The sequence below is a fragment of the Cyprinodon tularosa genome, unplaced genomic scaffold (assembly GCF_016077235.1).
Source record: "Cyprinodon tularosa strain WSP-4 unplaced genomic scaffold, ASM1607723v1 ctg199, whole genome shotgun sequence".
Lineage (NCBI taxonomy): Eukaryota > Metazoa > Chordata > Actinopteri > Cyprinodontiformes > Cyprinodontidae > Cyprinodon > Cyprinodon tularosa.
Genome location: NW_024038729.1, coordinates 2894429 through 2913659, shown reverse-complemented (window position 1 = coordinate 2913659; position 19231 = coordinate 2894429). Strand labels below are relative to the sequence as shown.

General features: G+C 40.6%; 1 protein-coding gene across 1 annotated transcript; it reads left to right on the top strand.

Moving 5' to 3' along the window:
* The first annotated feature begins 592 nt into the window (after positions 1-592).
* LOC119782860 (minichromosome maintenance complex binding protein) lies at positions 593-17395 on the top strand. The gene is made up of 16 exons (XM_038284033.1): positions 593-776; positions 3104-3195; positions 3285-3425; positions 3533-3574; positions 3650-3739; positions 3840-3975; positions 6163-6308; positions 6390-6487; positions 6559-6722; positions 10698-10821; positions 10900-11017; positions 13205-13370; positions 13469-13602; positions 16612-16779; positions 16872-16960; positions 17039-17395. Exons 1-16 carry the CDS (start codon positions 719-721, stop codon positions 17163-17165), a joined length of 1893 nt encoding a protein of 630 aa, XP_038139961.1. The 5' UTR covers positions 593-718; the 3' UTR covers positions 17166-17395.
* The last annotated feature ends 1836 nt before the right edge of the window (positions 17396-19231 follow it).

The window sequence follows — 19231 nt, the reverse complement described above, 5'->3', positions numbered from 1 at the left end:
AAAATATAATTTTGTTTCTTCAAATGTTATTTTGTTTTTTATTTGTTAATGTGTTTTTGAATTGTAAATGTGTTTTGCACTTCTCAGCCACCGTAAAATCCTCATTGAAACAGAACAAGCATCCAGCAAAATTGAATTAGATCTAGTTTTCAAGAAAACATTAGTATGGTAAATTTTATTTCGTATTTTAAAATGAAATTAGAGATCATACCTAACTCATAATATTTAAGAATATATTTCTGTTGAAGTTGAACAGGGTATAAAAACTCTCCCAATTAATTAGTATGTTATCTAGAATATCTATACCTTCTATATGTAGCTGATTTATAGGAGAGGAAGTTTTTGATGAATAAATATCTTCTTTAATCATAGATCTAAGAGCAAATGGGGTAGCTTTTATCAACTTATTATAAGTCAAAAAATAAATAGAATTTCAAGTCAACTTCTTCAACGATAAGAAATCACCATCATCATTCAGGAAATGTGAAAATTAACATAATATATCTGTTGGGCAACAAAGGTTGAGATAGATCGAACAGGCCCCGCTCTCCGGTTAGTCCGGGCGTTAATATCAAACCAACCCCAAACTGACGCAATTTTCCCGCCCTCGTTTTTGCTCCGATCCTGTGTGTGACGGGAAAGTCAACAAAGTAGAGGATTCACACAACTCTCCCCGGCGTATATTGTTATCAGCCCGGCTCGCAGTGACAGCTGAACCATGCCTTCCACTCATGACTGGATTAACGAGCCTCTGGCGGTGGTGGAGGAGATGTTCGGTAAGACTCCGCGGAACTTTCTCTTTCTGACAGCGAGCGTCAGCGCGTGGAAGCTGCTAGCTAGCCGCGGCTAGTAAGCACCATGCCAACAGCTCATCACATGCTGCTGGGCTTTTATCTTCTCCCATAACTTCACTTTGATTTCAACACAGAATAACTGAAAGGTTTAGGTAAAGCCCCGCCCACCTCTAGAACCACAGGAGCTTCATCCAAACCTGTGGAGCTTTGGTCCCAAGATGGTTTGATTCTGGGAACCAGAGCAGCAGCAGCAGAATTCACTGATGACTGAGTTCAGGTTGCAGATAAGCAGAGGTGGCGTTTCTTTCTCAGTCACTTCATTATCTTCATTATCTAATCAAGATACGCTTCCTTCTAATTTTAATATCATCAAAAAGTCGATCTGTTTCTGTTATTTTTTTTTTAATAAATGCAGGATTATATTTCAAGCATTTATTTCTTTTAATTGTTTTGATTCTGACTCACAGACACAGTCACCCAGAACACAGCAGTTTGCGACAGAAGGTCAGGGCCAGACTGGAGATTTTATTTCTTCTATTTCGACAATAAAGTCGAAACATTACGAGAATAAAGTCATAAAATTACAAGAATAAAGTCATAAAATTACCAGAATAAAGTCTTAAAAGGGCAAGAATAAAGTCGTAAAAGTACAACAATAAATTCGTAAAAGTACAACAATAAAGTCGTACAATTACGAGAATAAAGTCGTACAATTACGAGAATAAAGTCGTACAATTACGAGAATAAAGTCGTACAATTACGAGAATAAAGTCTTAAAAGTACGAGAAATAAAGTCGTAAGAGTACGAGAATAAAGTCCTAAAAGTACGAGAATAAAGTCGTACAATTACGAGAATAAAGTCGTACAATTACGAGAATAAAGTCGTACAATTACGAGAATAAAGTCGTAAATTTACGAGAATAAAGTCGTACAATTACGAGAATAAAGTCGTAAAGTTACGAGAATAAAGTCGTAAAGTTACGAGAATAAAGTCGTAAAGTTACGAGAATAAAGTCGTAAAGTTACCAGAATAAAGTCATAAAATTACCAGAATAAAGTCGTAGAAGTACGAGAGTAAAGTCGTAGAAGTACGAGAATAAAGTCGTAGAAGTACGAGAGTAAAGTCGTAGAAGTACGAGAGTAAAGTCGTAGAAGTACGAGAATAAAGTCGTAAAAGTACGAGAATAAAGTCGTAAAAGTGCGAGAATAAAGTCGTAGAAGTACGAGAATGAAGTCGTAGAAGTACGAGAGTAAAGTCGTAGAAGTACGAGAGTAAAGTCGTAAGAGTAAGAGAGTAAAGTCGTAAGAGTACGAGAGTAAAGTCGTAAGAGTACGAAAATAAAGTCGTAGAAGTATGAGAATAAAGCTTTAACATTACGAGAAAAAAATTCACAAGGAGAATAGTCGTAAAATTACGAGAATAATCATAAAATTACGAAAATAAAGTTTTAATGTTAAGAGAAACAATTCATATTTTATGCCAACTCTCACAGGAAGCACTTTATTCCCTAAAGTGAGGAATGTGGAGCATCATGTGAAGTTATACTTTGGCATCGGTTTGACAAATCAGGAAATCTTTTAGCATCAGCATCAAATTGCTCAGGATGTCAAAGTGGACTCAGGCTGCTGATTGGTGGAGCTGGTCGGCCGTCATCTGTGGGCGGAGCTCCAAGCTTTCTTTCTGAAACAGGTTGTTGTATGATGACTTTATTCTCACAATGTTAATACTTCTTTCTTGTAATGTTATGACTTTATTCTCAAAATAGAAAAGATAAATCTCTAACCCGGCCCTAATACTTCGTCGTACTTTTAGTTCTTAGCCCTGCTAATTGTGAAATTTGTTTTAGTTCGGTCTGTCTCCTTGCAGCTTTTAAAGCTCTGACTCCAGCTGAGGTTCATACTCTGATAATTTCCCCCTAAATCTGAAATTAGCTGCTTTTTAGTTCTCTAAAGGCTGCACTAATTCCCGTCACTTTATTCCTTTTTTTCTCTACCACACTTTTTCCTTCTACTAAACTTTCCATTCATATATTTGGACACAGGACTCTGCAAACAGCCCCACTCTTCTGCCTTGACCTGTCTTCGTAGTGATGATGATGTTGATCTTATTAAGCCGTTATTGTTAAAATAAATGAAATGTTTGAAGATATATATTTCAGTGTAAAATGAATGAAATCACTGTTAAGTTAAAGATAAAAATAAATAAATTACATTTTTTGGGTGTACTGAGATGCATTATTGCGGAAACACAAGCTGGACACTGAGAGAGAATAATTACTGGAATAAAGTCGTTCTGTTTGATTTCACAGCTGCTTCCCAGAACGGTCAGAGCTCCGGATGGGAGGCGAAGGCGGTGGAGTTTTTCGTAGAGCAGCTGAAGGAGAAAGAAGCCCAGTCTTTGGTAACTCTGCTCGGCTAAACGCCTGAAAGCCAGCCCAGTTCTAGCACACCTGCTCCTCACACACACGGTCACCTTCTCTCTGGACGCAGGTCCCGTCTCTGAACGACGTCCCTCTGCACTACCTGAAGCCCAACAGCCTGGTGAAGTTTCGCTGTTTAATCCAAGACATGTTTGATCCGGAGTTCTACATGGGAGTGTACGAGACCGTCGACCCGTCCACAAAGGCCAAAGTGTGTTCTTCCTCTCTTCCTCTCCTCCAGATATTTGCATATTCTGCTGCTGCTTCTTTTGCATTTGATGATGCTGTCGTCTCATTTTACTGCCTGACACTCCCCAGATGCTGCGATGCGGCAAATACAAAGATGTGACAGAGTCCGGGGTAAGAATCCCTCGCTTTAGACTTCGATTTTATGAAAAATAAAGCATGACCCGTTAATTCTTTTTTTATTTCCAGGTGGATCTAAACTCGAAAAGCACAGTAACTGCAGAGAGACAAACGTTCTACTGCGTTCCCATCCCTGGAGAAAACCAGTGGGCTAAGGACATATCCTGACGCATGCGTTGGAGAAATCCGACCTTTTCTTCTAGGTTCGGTGTTTTAGAACCTTCCTTAAAACTGCGACTTTTCCTTAATCCTTCCGCACGGATACGCCGCCACCACGAGTAACCAAGGGAGGGCGGTCCCGTCCACGTCGTACGTGCCGAGCAGACAGAAGCGGAGCTACGAGGAGGACGAGGAAATGGAAGTTCAGCCCCAGAAGCAGAAGGAAACGCATGCAGGTGCCTCAAATAAAAAAAATGGCTGCCCTGGGAAAGATGGTGGAAAAGCTTTAAAATAAATGTGATTGCAATCAAATAGCCTTTTACTATTGACCTTTGTTTGATGACCTGCATTAGGAAATCAAAATTCTTGATACCTCCGATGAGATATAGAGACCTTATTTTTAATTGATTAGTTTAAATTGATCGAAGCTCCTGCTAGTACCGAACTACAGCAAAAAATAAACTATTAAAGAGAAATAAAAGATAACACGACAACCGGTCCCACCAGGCCAAAATCGCAGCTAAAACTGCATCCAAGCAAAGGCTAACAAAAATACCGCATGGCTAGGGCTGCAACCACGAATCGATAAAATCAATAAAAATCGACTTTTAAAAGTGTTGGCAACGAATTTCATCATCGATTTCGATGGCAGTGAAGAGAGCTGATCAGCAGGGTAAGCGACCATGTTTGTTTCGTTTTAAAGTGGGGAAACGTAAGTAACGTGGCTACTTATTTTACTTTTAATTTCATTTGAATTAGCTTAAGCAGCGTTTATATTTTCTTTATAAATAAATTAACTTGCAAATTATGAGGGCAAGGCTTTTAAAGTTTAAATCTTCTGGCAAAGATAAAGTAAAGAAGATCCTGCAATTTATGGAAGTAAAGCAGAATAAAATCCAGCAAGATCAGTAATATGTCAATTAATTATCTGCCACATTCCCATGTAAATATCTGTCTTTGGAGGATGTGTTTTTTAGCACCCCTAGTTCTCTCATTTTTATTCCAAATACAATTTATAATTTGAATCACAGGGCTATTTTTCTCTCTATGGTTCAGTATTTTCGCAAGTAGCAACTTTAACTGCTATACTCTCCTGTCTTAAAAGGCAGAACTCTTCTAGTCTAAAAAACCTCATTTGTTTAAATGGGGGGGCCTATTGTTTGAGCCCCTTAGGGGCTTTTAAAAACAAAAATGTCTTTTTTTGCGCTTTATGAAACAAAGTACCCTATATTTTGTGGATGTACAGCTACATTTCTCATGTAAGTTTGCGTAGTTTTAACACAAACATTTATTTTTCATATTGCACCAGTACAGTTAATGAGCAACCTGTACTTGTGTGCTTGTTTGTTCTGTCTAAAATGTTAATTTTGGAATAAAGAGGTTAGTATAAAAAATATTTTTAGTCCGATTCATCGAAAAAATAATCGGCCGATTCATCGATTTTTAAAATAATCGTTAGTTGCAGCCCTACGCATGGCAGGTCGAAGGTGTCAGCTGCGGCCTACAGCAACTGGAGACAGGTGCTCCTCTTCCGTCGTGGAGATGAATGAGCGAGCATAAGGGTGGAGCGCTCCCAGATAGGGATGGGAATCAAAAACAGATTCCTGTTCAGAACCGGTTCCGTGTGTTCCAATTCCATGGCACCATTTTGGCGTCTCATTTAACGATTCTCTTAACGATTCCAGGCAGCACCAGAGCCTAGCGCTGGGCGGCACAAACTACATTACAATTTTTGCGCAAGTTAGGCACATGGCATTCAGTAATAAAGTACGACGTGACCAGGCATGTAAGTTAATGTGAATATGAATATAATATATATATATATATATATATATATATATATGACTAAATTATGTTAAAAATAAAGAATAATGGTTAAAATAAAAATAATTACACTTCAAAGCTACTTTTTTTTTATTATTTACAGCAATTTTTTGTACCAATGCAGTTGAATCTCTAAAATCGACCATTCGGTTCATGGTTATTGGTAAGCACGGTAGAGGATCTGTGATGCAGCTGCAGTTTTTTTTAGTTTTCCTCTTCCAAAGAATGTATGAATTCATGTATGTTTTTGGCCTGTCAGGATATTTTTAACCAAAATGTGAACGTTGTCTGCTAGAAAACTGAAAATAAACCCAGAGGTTAAAGATTAGATGCATGTGTGCAAATCTACACACAATCAGCCTCCTTCCTCCCTCCTGAACACCTGATTCTCTCTCTCTGTTTGCACCAACTGGAGGTCGACCAACATGTCAACACACCAATATTTCTGTTTAGTAAATCTTCTGAACAGAATGTGAGGATAGTCTTTTTTTACTCCTCTTTCCCAGAGGTGGCAGTAAACTAGTCCCGGTCTTTTTTATAATCGCCCCGCTCCAGGAAAGCATTAGTTCTGGTTTCCATCCTCTGACTTTTATCTTCAGGCTCTCAGAGCGCAACAGAGCAGCACGGCAACGGCGACTGTAAACGTCAGGAGACGGAGGCTCCCTCCAGCCAGGCAGCATCTGCCTCCCACCTCGACCTCAACTTCCCCCTGCCGGGGGAGAAAGGCCCCTCCTGTCTAGTCAAGGTGCGTTCCGTTTGCTAGACTAGCTGGTTATCTGCAGGTTTACCCGCTGCAGAGCAGGAGCTGACGGTGTGTGCTGTCCAGGTGTACGAGGACTGGGACAGCTTCAAACTGAACGACACGTTGGAGGTGTACGGGGTCCTGTCGGTCAGCCCGGCTCTCAGTGCTCTGGCGGAGGAAAAGTAGGACGTATTTGACTGTAACTGCTGTGTGCACCCTGTCTGTTACTCACCATTAGCCCTTCTCACAACAGGGATGCCTTCCTGGACCCCACAGAGTCCATGGAGACGGCAGAGGAGCTGAGGGTCCACTGCCCGCCGGCCTCGCTCGTCCCTCGTCTTCACATGCTCTACGGAAAGCGAGTGGCCCACAACAACCCCCTGCTGCCGCACGCCTCCCTGGAGGAAAGCAGCGCCTGTAAGATACTCTCCATACTAGCTGGGAGCTCGAACCTACGGAAGAGGATAAGGGCCACTGGAAAAAAGAAAAAAAAGTTAACTGATTTTTAAATTTTATTTCAATTCGACTTTTTTCTCAGAATTCTGACTTTAATCTCAGAATTCTGACTTTAATCCCAGAATTCTGACTTTAATCTCAGAATTCTGACTTTAATCTCAGAATTCTGGCTTTAATCTCAGAATCCTGACTTTAATCTCAGAATCCTGACTTTAATCTCAGAATCCTGACTTTAATCTCAGAATCCTGACTTTAATCTCAGAATCCTGACTTTAATCTCAGAATTCTGACTTTAATCTCAGAATTCTGACTTTAATCTCAGAATTCTGACTTTAATCTCAGAATTCTGACTTTAATCTCAGAATCCTGACTTTAATCTCAGAATTCTGACTTTAATCTCAGAATCCTGACTTTAATCTCAGAATCCTGACTTTAATCTCAGAATCCTGACTTTAATCTCAGAATCCTGACTTTAATCTCAGAATTCTGACTTTAATCTCAGAATCCTGACTTTAATCTCAGAATTCTGACTTTAATCTCAGAATTCTGACAAATAACAAACATGTTAGCATCAAGCCATAGCCATGTCTGTTTTAGAGACTAGCTCTCTTGTTTTAATGACCTTCTGCTCCTCCATTAATTAAGGGACCCCTCGGGCACGTTAAAAGTTGCCTAATTCCGTCATTTTCCACCAATGTGTCACTGGCCACCTAAAACAACTCACATCTTTGTCAGTGAAGCTGAGTGCTCCACATCTCTTCCTTCATGGTGCCCATCTACATTAAGATCCAAAATTCTAAGATTAAAGTCAGAATTCCCACTTTTTCCCATGTTAAACTGAAATAAAATTAAAAAATCAGTTAACTTCTTTCATTTATTTAATGACCCTAATCCTCTTCCGTACAATTATTTAAAAAAGTAACAAAAAAAAGTTTTTTAGCTATCGCAAATATAGATATCTTCCTGGCCTACAGGTGGCAGTAGCGAGAAAAAATGTTTGTTTTTGGGTTTCAAACTAACGTGCAGTTACCCAGGTAACCTGAGTGCTCCCATATCTCTTCCTTCATGGTGCCCATCTACATTAAGATCCAAAATTCTGAGATTAAAGTCAAAATTCTGAGAAACAAGTCAAAATTCGGACTCTTTTCCCATTTTAAACTGAAATAAAATAAAAAAAAAAACAGTTAATTTTTTTTTTCAGTGGCCCTAATCCTCTTCCGTACTAACCCCACTGTACAGCTACAAATGTTTGTGGTTTTCAGAGATTATCGATCACAGCTGCACTGTTGGTATTAAATATCAGCCTTAAAAACCTGCTTCTGTTGATCTCTGCTCTCGATTCTGAGAGACTGGAGGATGTAGGTCTGTAGAAGGAGGATTTTGTGCTTTGTAAAAATGTTTTTCAGAGTGAGATTCTTCTGCTGCAGTCAAAGATGAATTTTAAGTCTTTTTACATATTTTTACGAGGGGTGCCAACAGATGTGCCCGTCTTCCTGTTGCACTGCCCATATTTTAACAGGTTCAGCGATGTCCTCGTCAGTCACACATTGAGAGGCAGCCGAGTTTCTGACCGGTTGAATTAGTAACATCAGTGAAGGCAGCAGGTAGAGAAGGCCAGCTGTGCGCTCCAAAGGCTTTTTATTAGTCTCTTTAACTTGAGTTTTATAGTTTGTTGGAAATTTGACAAAGAATCCATTTTTTGATTAAATTCAGAAATTCAGTCAAGCTCCAAAGATTTGATGCGAATGTTTTATTATGTCTCTGATGAAAAGGAAAGGAATGATTGATTTATTTATATTTACCAAGATAAAGGGAAATATCACACTGCTAAAAACATGAAACACTTAAATAAGACATCCTAGGTCTGAATGAAATATTGTAATTTAATGCTTATTTCTTTACAAAGTTGAATGTGGTATCAACAAAATCACACAGAAATATCAGTTTTCCTTCACGCTTATCCCTGCTGGAGTTGCTAGGGGGTGCCGGTGCCTATCTACAGCTGTCCATGGGTGAGAGGCGGGGTCCACCCTGGACAGGTCGCCAGTCCATCGCAGGGCAACACAGAGACAAACAGGACAAACATCCATTCACACACACTCACTAAGGAGAATTTAGAGAAGCCAATTAACTTAACGGTCATGTTTTTGGACTGTGGGAGGAAGCCGGAGTACCTGGAGAGGACCCACGCATGCACAGGAAGAACATGCAAACTCCATGTAGAAAGACCGGGAATCAAACTTCTTGCTGCAAGGAAGCAGTGCTACCCTCTGTGCCACTGAGCAATAGTCCAAATGATTGTGTGTGATAAATTGCTGTCTTTCAAATTGTATTTCAATGATGACAGTCTCTCTCCTCTGAGGGGAGGAGGGACAACGCATTTTTATTGGTCTGCTGAGCATTAGCAACTACGTAGCATCAGTCCAGGGTCATGATTGAATGTTTGTAACGGGCTGAAAATGATCTGATGAAACATTAAAGGGGAACACCGTTTTTTTTTTTTTACATTGGGCCCTTGATTTTATGTTATTACATCATGTTCTACTCACCCTAGGGATGGAACGGTTTATGAAAACAGTCTGAACCGTTCGGTTCGACTGTCTCGGTTCGATTCGCGTGTGTTTCGTTCGGTTCATGCGCTGCTCCTTTTTCTCATAGGCGAAGCGTTTACACTCCAGAGCAGAAGGTGGCGGTACTGCGACCAAAGCCAACCAACAGTAGTAAACAAGAAGAAGCAGCGAAGCAGCGTAGCCGGGTGTAGCAGAAAAAAATCAGTTGTTGTGGAGAATTGTGTGGGTATGGCGAGCAGGAAAGAACAGGAGTTGGAAGACGCGCCAGCAGCACTTTATAGGTCTGCTGTATGGGACCACTTTGCATTTAGAGTGACCTACGATGACGGCGGAAAGAAAGTGGTGGATAAAAGAGCAACAGTGTGCAAGCATTGTGCAACACGTGTTTTTTATGCTAACAGCAACACGACCAACATGTCATGCTAACAATCAACATATACCGAACCGAAAACCGTGAACATGAAACCGTGAATCGAACCGAACCGTGGATTTTGTGAACCGTTCCACCCCTAGTCCAGGGTTACGATTGAATGTTTGTAACGGGCTTAAAATGATCTGAAGAAACATTAAAAGGGGCCCTTGATTATACATTATTCCATCATGTTCTACTCATATAAGTTTTGTGTCATTTGGAGCCGTTCTGAAGATATTCCGTTAGGTTATATCCAAGTAACGTCTTTCTATGAGCAAACAACTTGAAGGCACAAACTAAACTGTTCATAATTTATCATTTATGGTACGCCAGCATTCAGAACATGTAGGCGAATCACTGTCCCCCAGACATCCGCGGTTATATTTTTTATATTTCTATTTGTTTTAAACAAAGCGGAGTGTGTATGACGTCATCCGTGTGCGCTGGCTACCGTTCATTCATCCTGTCCGCTGAACTGCTGCTAGTTTTCCTCACATGCCTGGAAGATGTCTAGTCCTAATACCACAGATGATCTCGCTCTAGAAATGGAATTCAACGATTCAGATTAGCTAGAATGAATAGAAGGGGTAGAGCGTAGCCGCCTGTGGCCTGGGCAGCCTGTTACGACTCCAGTCCAGCGTGCAGATGACGTCATACTCCGTAGTTAGACCCACAGCTAGTTCCTGATTGTCCCGCTTGCATTGTTGCATGGAATAACATGGAGCAGACCACACTTCAATATTGGGCATAAATCAAAATATCTGCAACAAACTCACTGCGACACACTGCTGCGGGAGGATAACCAGCCGTTAAGAAGGCGGGGATCATCAGGGCCAATCGGATCATTGAACCTTAAAGGAAAGCTCTGCAGTTTTCCATTGCAGCAGAGGAAATGTTTTTCACAATCGGATATATTTGGTGTTGCCATAGAAACCCTCTCTATCCTCTCTGCAGTTTTCTCATCGACTCTGGGGGAGATGGCCGCCGTCAGGGCAGAGTTGCTCTCCTACTTCACTCACGTCCTCCTGGGAGACGTTCTGGCCGCCGAGTATCTCCTCCTCCATCTCATCTCCACCGTGTAGGTCCAGGTTAGCTCCCAGCATCCACAGCCGTATGGAGCCTCGTGGTGAATCTGCCGTTCTTCCCGCTGCCACAGGTACTCCAGGCGAGACGTCCTGCCGCTGGGGAAGTTCACCTTGAACCTGAGTGGCTGTCCCACCGTCTCCTCGTACACAGAGCTCCTCTATCAGATCATCCAGCAGCTCGTTCCCTCTGTGAGTTCATAAATTCTGCTGCTTCCGAATCAATAGAGCCTGAACAACACACCAATATAGATACTGGGGGGGTTAAAACAATTATATTCAATATATTGGCCGGAATATTAAAAAAACTGAACATGGAAATACACAGGATATGCAAATATATATGCAAATATAGTCCATCTGTAATAATAATTACCAAAAATATGATTCAAGACAAAGAAACAGATGATAGAACTACAGAATCAAAATAAGAAACTTTAACCTGAGTTAAGTTAAAAAAAAAAAAGTTAAAAAGCCTTTATTGTCATCATATTCTACAACGGATACAATGAGATCTTTGGGACTTCCATTTCAGCTACCGTGAAATAAAAAATTTAAACATAAATATATTAAAAGGAAAAGGAAATGTAAACAGTACTGGCACAGGTGCAAAACAGGTGTAAAGTGTCCGTCAGTGCAGGTCGGAGTTGAGGGCGGCAATGGCTTGGGGGAAAAAACTGTTTTTGAGTCTGTTTGTCCTGATCCTCATTTGCCTGTAGCGCCTTCCAGAGGGCAACAGGTCAAACAGGGCGGAGCCAGGGTGGGAGCTGTCCTTGGAGATGGCCCTGGCTCTGCTGAGGCACCGGGTGGAGCAGTGTCAACATAAGACTATAAATACAATACAGTTTTGTGGTGCTGATTTGCATATAGTCTAAAATCTGCATTCTAACCCTGAAATCCCGCATCCTCTGTCACCGCTCCGCTCTGCCCCGCAGCACCTGAAAGCAAAGCCTTCAGCCTCCGCTGTTCCTCCCGTCTCGCTCCGCTGCGACTTCCTCAGAGCTCCATGTCTCCAGATTCGCTCGGGAAACCTGCCCATTCTTATGCTGTCAACATATGGCAACTCCTTAAGAATCAAATCTCTTTTGGAGTCTTAACATATTATTCCCTATATTTACTATTATTTCACATTTCATTGACGATCTAAAGTAGCCGGAAGTAGAAAACAATAGTTCTAAGTCTTGAAAGAAAGTACTGCGTTCTAAGACTGAGCTCTGCCATTTAACAAGATGAAAAACAAGAAAAAGTTTCAGCTTATTTTTTATTCTTTTTATTAAGATCATGCAAGCATGAAAATAAAAACCGTCCACAGATCCAACTGGTAGCGCTCTGATGCAGGGATGGGAACTTTCTTCCACTTTTTCCCCAAATCCTAAAAATATAAATCGCACCTAGCAACGCTGGTGACGGAGGATGTTGGATTTCAGGGTTAGAGAGCTCTGCTCTGATGGATGTCAGTTCCTCATGACTCAATCAACTCCTCCCAAAGGGAACACGTCCACCATAGAGAGATTCCTTTATCCTGTTTCTATAATTTCATCAATGCAACAAAACTTAAACTGCGCGGTGAAGCTGCGTGCGGTGAGAGCGTTCACTGCTCCTCCCTCACCTCATGCTGCTGTGTGACGTTTGCTCCAGGATAAACATTTAATCATGAATGATTATATTATATATTTAAGCCCACCTAGTCCTGTTCTATATTAGAATAATAAACTTAGAGCCAGTGTTGCCTAACGAAGCATATATAAGACTTTTAAATTTTTTAGGCTCCTGAAGGATTTTTTTTTTTTTTGGTCCAATATGGCTCTTTGAGCAGTCTGGGTTGCTGACTCCTGGGTTAGAGCATTAGAGCTTGGAAACCTGAGGTTCTGAGTTCGAGCCCCATTCCCACCGACTGCCACTCTGTGTCTCTGAGCAAGACTCTTAACCTCCACCCTGCTCCCTGGGCGCCCCACAATGGCAGCCCACTGCTCCCCAAGGGATGGATTAAATGCAGAGGTAAATTTCTCCAATGTGAGATCAATAAAGTTGTATTATTATTATTGTTAATATTATGAAATCTTTTTTTGGCATCATCTGCTCTATATCAACATAGAAATCCTATATCGACTGAAATTAAGAACCCTAGAGGGCGTCTATGACATAAAGTCAACAAGTTTTCACGTCATTGTTTTTGTTATTAACATTTCTGCACAATTTTCTGACGGTCTGAATGATTTTTATTTATTTTTTCTGCCCTAGGTGAAATTTAACAGAATTACATAGGAAATCCCTCTGTGTGCAACTTTTTTCTCATTCTTATGATGCATCAGTTAAACCTCTCTCTGCTGCCTCCTGCTTAGTTTTATGTTTATTCTCTGACTGTCTGGCTATTCGCAGTCGTTCTACCTGGCGATGAGCCTCCAGAACATGAACCAGATGCGGCTGGTGCCTAAGAAGGACTACATGGCCAACCGGCTGGTGAGCGGAGCTCTGCAGCTGGCCAGAAACACTTCCCTCTTCCTGGATGAAACTCGGCTGGAGCAGGGACAGCTGGACGCCACCGGTGAGGCTTATAGGAACCACCAGAGGGCGACGCTACTGTCTGTTTTATCTGAACCCTCCTGATTGTTTATCCCCCTCCCCTCTTCCTTGGTGTTGCAGGTGTGCGTAACATTACGGCCCTGGGGAACCTGATCTCCTGGCAGAAGGTTGATTATGACTTTAACTACCACCAGATGGAATTCCCCTGCAATATTAACGTGCTCGTCGCCTCAGAAGGCCGCTCGCTGCTGCCGGTAAGAACAAAGAAGGAATAAGGCGAGTTCCTCCCTCACACCTTCAAATCAACCTGGGAAGGTTTAGGTTTCCTAAACAGGTTGTTTCCAGCCGCCTTCGATTATTGGTCAGCTGCAGCGAGCCCCTTCATCCCGCGGCTTCAGCCGGAGGAATGCGGCGGGTGCTATTCCTGTACGCCGCTCTAATTGGTTACCATGGTGGCAGCTGTGTGCGGCAGGAACACTCGGGGTCTCACTGCCGCGTCGGAACCCGTAGGGACTTTCTGAGCGAGTCTCCATCGAGTTAAACTGTAAATCAGACATTCCTGGAGCCGCTTTACTTCGTTAGAGGTGGGAATGTCCAGATCTTCACATTAGACACGTTCTGCTGTTAATTTGATTTCTGAGGATGGATTCCAACTTTTCTCAGTGATCAAGCAATAAAAACTGTGATGAATTTTAGGAAGAAAGTGGAAACAAGAGTTTGAGTTAATTATGGATTTTCCCTTTCTTCTTTTTTCTATTCTTTTTCATTTAGAATAGAAAATAGAATAGAAAATCCCTTTATTGTCCCACAACGGGAAAATTACCAGCAAAAAGATTATAGAAAAAAATGTTTCACACAGGTTCAAATGTATTCATACCCCAAACCTGTTATGTGTTGTTTGCCGGGTTTCAGCACCACAATTTTATTTTTTTAAACCAAGCTTAAAGTGTTTAGTCTCAACCTTCTAACTTATTAGTCTTCAACCTTTAAAATCCAATGGAGCAATTTTTTCCCTCAGTCCAGCTGAATAGAAATCAAATTCCACCCATTTGATAAAACACAACTTATTATTTTTGATAAATATCTGCGGTAGGAAATCTGTCATGTATGTATTATATTTGATACATACGGTTTCTGAAATGTTTTGCGTCTGACACTTTTTGCATAATTTAATGGTAAAAACTTCAATCAGATATACCTGATAACAGCCAGTAGAAGACTACACAAAAAATAATCTTGACTTATCGCATAGTAATAAATTATTAATATCAAAAATGTATTTCTGTTTTTTCTTTTTACACATTTTGTTAAAAGGGCAAATTCAAACCAAAAAAAAGTAATTTTCTGTTTTGTTTTATTCTTGGATCGGGCTTTAAAGGGTTAAACATTTTGAAATAAGGAAAACCAAACAGTTTCATGAAGATGAAGCAGGGATTTCTTTGCGAGAAATGATTAAAACCCTCAGATATTTTCCTAGAAACAAGAAAATATATCTAGAAACATATCGCTGGTTTCTTTAATAATATTCTGTTTTAAAAATTGAATTAATTTGAATCCCCTGCTAAAGCTTCCAACACTGACATTTTGTTGTCATAGTATTTTCAGTAGTTGGTTGTTTATTATTTTAGCCAAATTAGAGCCACTACTGAGGGTCCAAAGAGCGATTTGTGGTTCCGGATCTGCAGGCCCTGATTCTAGCTGTTTGATTCCATGTCAGGTATTTAAACACTGGAAAACAATCTAGAAATAAGTAAAAAAAAATCTTAAATTAAGTGTATTTACCCTTAATTTGAGTAGGTAAATAAGATAGCTTGCCAATGGAATTAGTATTTTTACTCTTGAAATAAGATAATTAGATAATGTGCACTTGAAATAAGACAATGCGATTGTGTTTTCTTATTTTTAATGTAAATTGTTTCGTTCCATTTGCAAAATGTCGCTTTTATCTCCCCAATCCAAGAGCAAATGCACTTATTTTAAGAAAAAAGGACTTATCTAGATTTTGATTTTTTCCAGTGAAGCTCCTTTATCATATTTTTTTCTAAGCCTTCCAAAGTCGGTTATAGGCAAATATGTCATGAAATGTTTCCTTGGGTGCTACGGAGAGTTTATTTGTTATGCAATATTTGTAACTTGGAAGAAACCAAAGCAAATTCACCTTCCTTCAAAGCAAAGCTGCCTCTCCTTTACGAAGGCTAAACAAAGCCAGACGTCTTTGCATCTCATAGTTGATTTTGTTCCTTGGCTAATTTGGTGTAAAACTTCTTGCTGCCTAATGCTACGTTCAAACCGGAAGAGCAGCAAAATTACGCCTGCTGCTTCATTTTTGCTGCTTGTACCAGTTAGTTCTGCAAAAGTGTGTCTGACGCTCGTTGGGCGGAGCTTCACTATCCTTTCTTTGCCTTGCAGCTATATTTGCTGTGATCAGTGGGAATAAAGTAGTTTTAATATGTTTTTAAGTGAGAAAATACACCTGAAAACTTAATCAGTGCAGTCAGTTCATCCAGATTACCATCCTGCCTTCCAATATTATTTCTGTCGGAGACGCTCAGACCCCCACATACCAGCGGTGCGCCGTCAGTAGGAATCCCATTCAACAGCAGCCTCTGGCCAGGTCGGAAACCGCGGCAGACCAAACCAGATGAAAGTGCGCATTCAGCGTCTGCTCTTGATAATGCAAGCGTAGAAGAAGAAATGTGCTGTTTACCTGTGCAAAGAAAGAAACAACGAAAGAAAAATGTCTGAGGACTTCAGTGTTGAGGAAGAGCATGAGTTCTTTGCTGAGCTGAATGCGCACTTTCATCTGGTTTGGTCTGCCGCGGTTTCCGTAGACTGAACGCGCTTTTAGGAAATCCTATACACTACTGTTTATGCTCTAAAAACATTCATAAATGACTTCGTTTCGAGTAAATTATGGACGCTACCCACTCAGGACACTTGGAATACATTGGACGAGCACTATGGAGGAATATTGACACGTTTTTTGTGGACTTTTATGGACCTTTCTGCCTCGGGCGCCATAGACCTCCATTATTTGAATGTCAGCAGACAGCAAGAAGCCTCCCAGATCTCCAGATGCATTTGAGATATCAAAAAAGTACTCCAGAGTGTTGTTCAGCATGGGGGTGAGTAGAAAATGAAGGCTAATCATGTTTTGGGTGTACTATTCCTTTTATCGTCCGGTGTAAAAGCAGCATAAGAAGTTCGAGGATAAAACCTGGATTTCACCTCTTAAACACGCTTCTCACCCTTGGTCTCCACAGTCCGACTGCCACATACACCTGCAGCCTCAAGTGGCCCCGCCCTGCATGGAGGAGTACCTCAGCAGCATCCATCTGCACCCGCAGGCCTCATCGCAGCTCAACAAGTTCAGAGTCTTCCTGGGCGCGGCGCGGCTGCTCGACTACAGCATCTCAGAGGAAGTGACGAAGGTAAGAAGTCGTGGTAGCGTCTAAGCTCTTCGTCTGGGGTTGAACCACTCGGCCATGTTTTTTTTTTTCTTTTTTTTGGTTTTGCTCCCCAGGCGGTGGAAGACGACTTTGTGGATATGAGGAAGGATGACCCCCAGAGCATATCTGCAGACGACCTCCACAGGTTGCTGGTTGTGGCGAGGTGAGCCGTCTGAACCCTTGATGGTCGGATTTGGATGTTTAAGGCGATGATGAATGTGACCTTTCTCTCTATCTGCAGGCTGCTCTCGCTGAGCCTGGGACAGACGTCTCTGTCCAGAGACAGCTGGCTGAGGGCCAAACACATCGAGACGCTACGAAGGAGCCGGATGGAGCAGCATAAGAGCGTCAACGGCAACGAGCCGTGATTGGAGCCATTTTTGATGTTTATTTTTCCATGTGCCCTTCAGTTAGGGGTTTTTTTTTGTATACTAAGCTGCATATGAACTTAGATTTGTATTTTCATTTGGGACTAAAGATATAAAAGACTGTACTATCAGACACTGATGCCATTTTGCTCTAAATTAAACCTATTTTTGGAGCTTTCCTGTTTTTCGACATTGCAAACCCAAATAAATCTTTATATTCATTCTTAAAATGTGCTTCCGTTTTTTTATTACCCCAACATGTAAAGGTACATCCCAGTGAATTAAGACAATTGAAATATTTTTCATTTAACAAAAGATTTAATTGAACAATAGGTTTTTACCAAATACTTAAAACTAACATGGACTTTTATGTTCAGGACGTATTTCCTGAACCTTAAAGGATTTAACGTTTTCCAGTGTAGTCCTGTTTCTCTGACTGTGACTGGCTGGATGTGCTCTCCTCCTCCTCTGACATGGGAGCTGGCTCGGAGCTCGACTGCCTGGCTGTGTGTTTCCTGGATGGAGCCGCCTTTTACAGCTGTTTTTTGTATCTCTGCTTCTGTCTCCTTGAACCGCAGTCGGCCTCAGCAGATGGCCGCTCACACTGAGCCTGGTTCTGCTGGAGGTTTCTTCCTGTTAAAAGGGAGTTTTCCTCTCCACTGTCGCTACAAGCATGCTTAGTGTCAATGGGCTGTCAGTGGGCTTCTAGTCAATGGGCTGGTTTTCCTTAGAAAACTTTGAATCAATCTGACTGGATGATCTGGTGAACTGTTAAGTGCCTTGAGATGACGTGTTGTGAAATGGCTCTATATAAATAAACCAAATTGAACTAAAGAATTTTCAGCATAAATTTCTACGTTGTGGCAGCTCTTTTAGCTCAGAATTAGACCATATTCCTGTTCCTGTAAATCTCATAGAAACTCCTGGGTTCTAAATTTGTTGCAAACTGCAGTCATCCTTGTTTTTCCTTCCAATAAATCTTCCATGTTTGCATGAATAACCTGCTTCTTTCACAGTATTCAGTTAATATTGAGACCATTTTTAATAAATTTAAATTCATTGATCTCAAAATAGAGAAATTTACTCTCTGCAGTCCCTTTACATCCCCTTTTGGAAGCAATGGGCTGCCATTGGGAGCATTAATCTAGATTTGTATTTTTATTTGGGAGCAGTCGGCTGCCCAGGGAGCGATCGGGGGTTAAAGGTCTTGCTCAGCGACCCAGAGTGGCAGGCAGTACTGGAAGAGGATTAGGGCCACTGAAAAAACAAACAAAAGTGAACTGATTTTAAAAATTTCAGTTTAACATGGGTAAAAATCAGAATTCTGAGAATAAAGTCAATATTCTGACATTAAATCAGAATTCTGAGATTAAAGTCAGAATTCAGTCAGAATTTTAAGATTAAACTCAGAATTCTGACTTTAATCTCTGAATTCTGACTGAATTCTGACAATAAAAAAGTCAGAATTCTGACTTTAATCTCTGAATTCTGACTGAATTCTGACAATAAAAAAGTCAGAATTCTGAGATTAAAGTCTGAATTCTAACAATAAAAAAAGTCATTCTGACTTTTTTATTGTCAGAATTCAGTCAAAATTCTGAGATTAAAGTCAGAATTCTGAGAATAAAGTCTGAACTTTGAGATTAAAGTCAGAATTCTGACTTTTTTTATTGTTAGAATTCAGACTTTAATCTCAGAATTCTGACTGAATTCTGAAAATAAAAAAAGTCAGAACTCTGAGATTAAAGTCAGAATTATGACTTTTTTCCCTATGTAAAACTGAAATAAAATTAAAAAATCAGTTAACTTTTTTTTAGTGGCCCTAATCCTCTTCCGTACAGGCAGCCACTCCCCTTCAAGCAGTTATGTTATTTTTATTAGCCGCCTCCTTTTTCAATCAAATAATTGTTGGTTCTAGTTGGCTTCAATCCATCATCAAACTTTAGTTACCTGATCTAAGAAATCTGATATTACCATTTAAAAGTAACACACTCCAAGGTAAGAATAAATAGGATACTTTAATATACAATACAATTACAGTACACTGCGGAAAACAATGACAACAG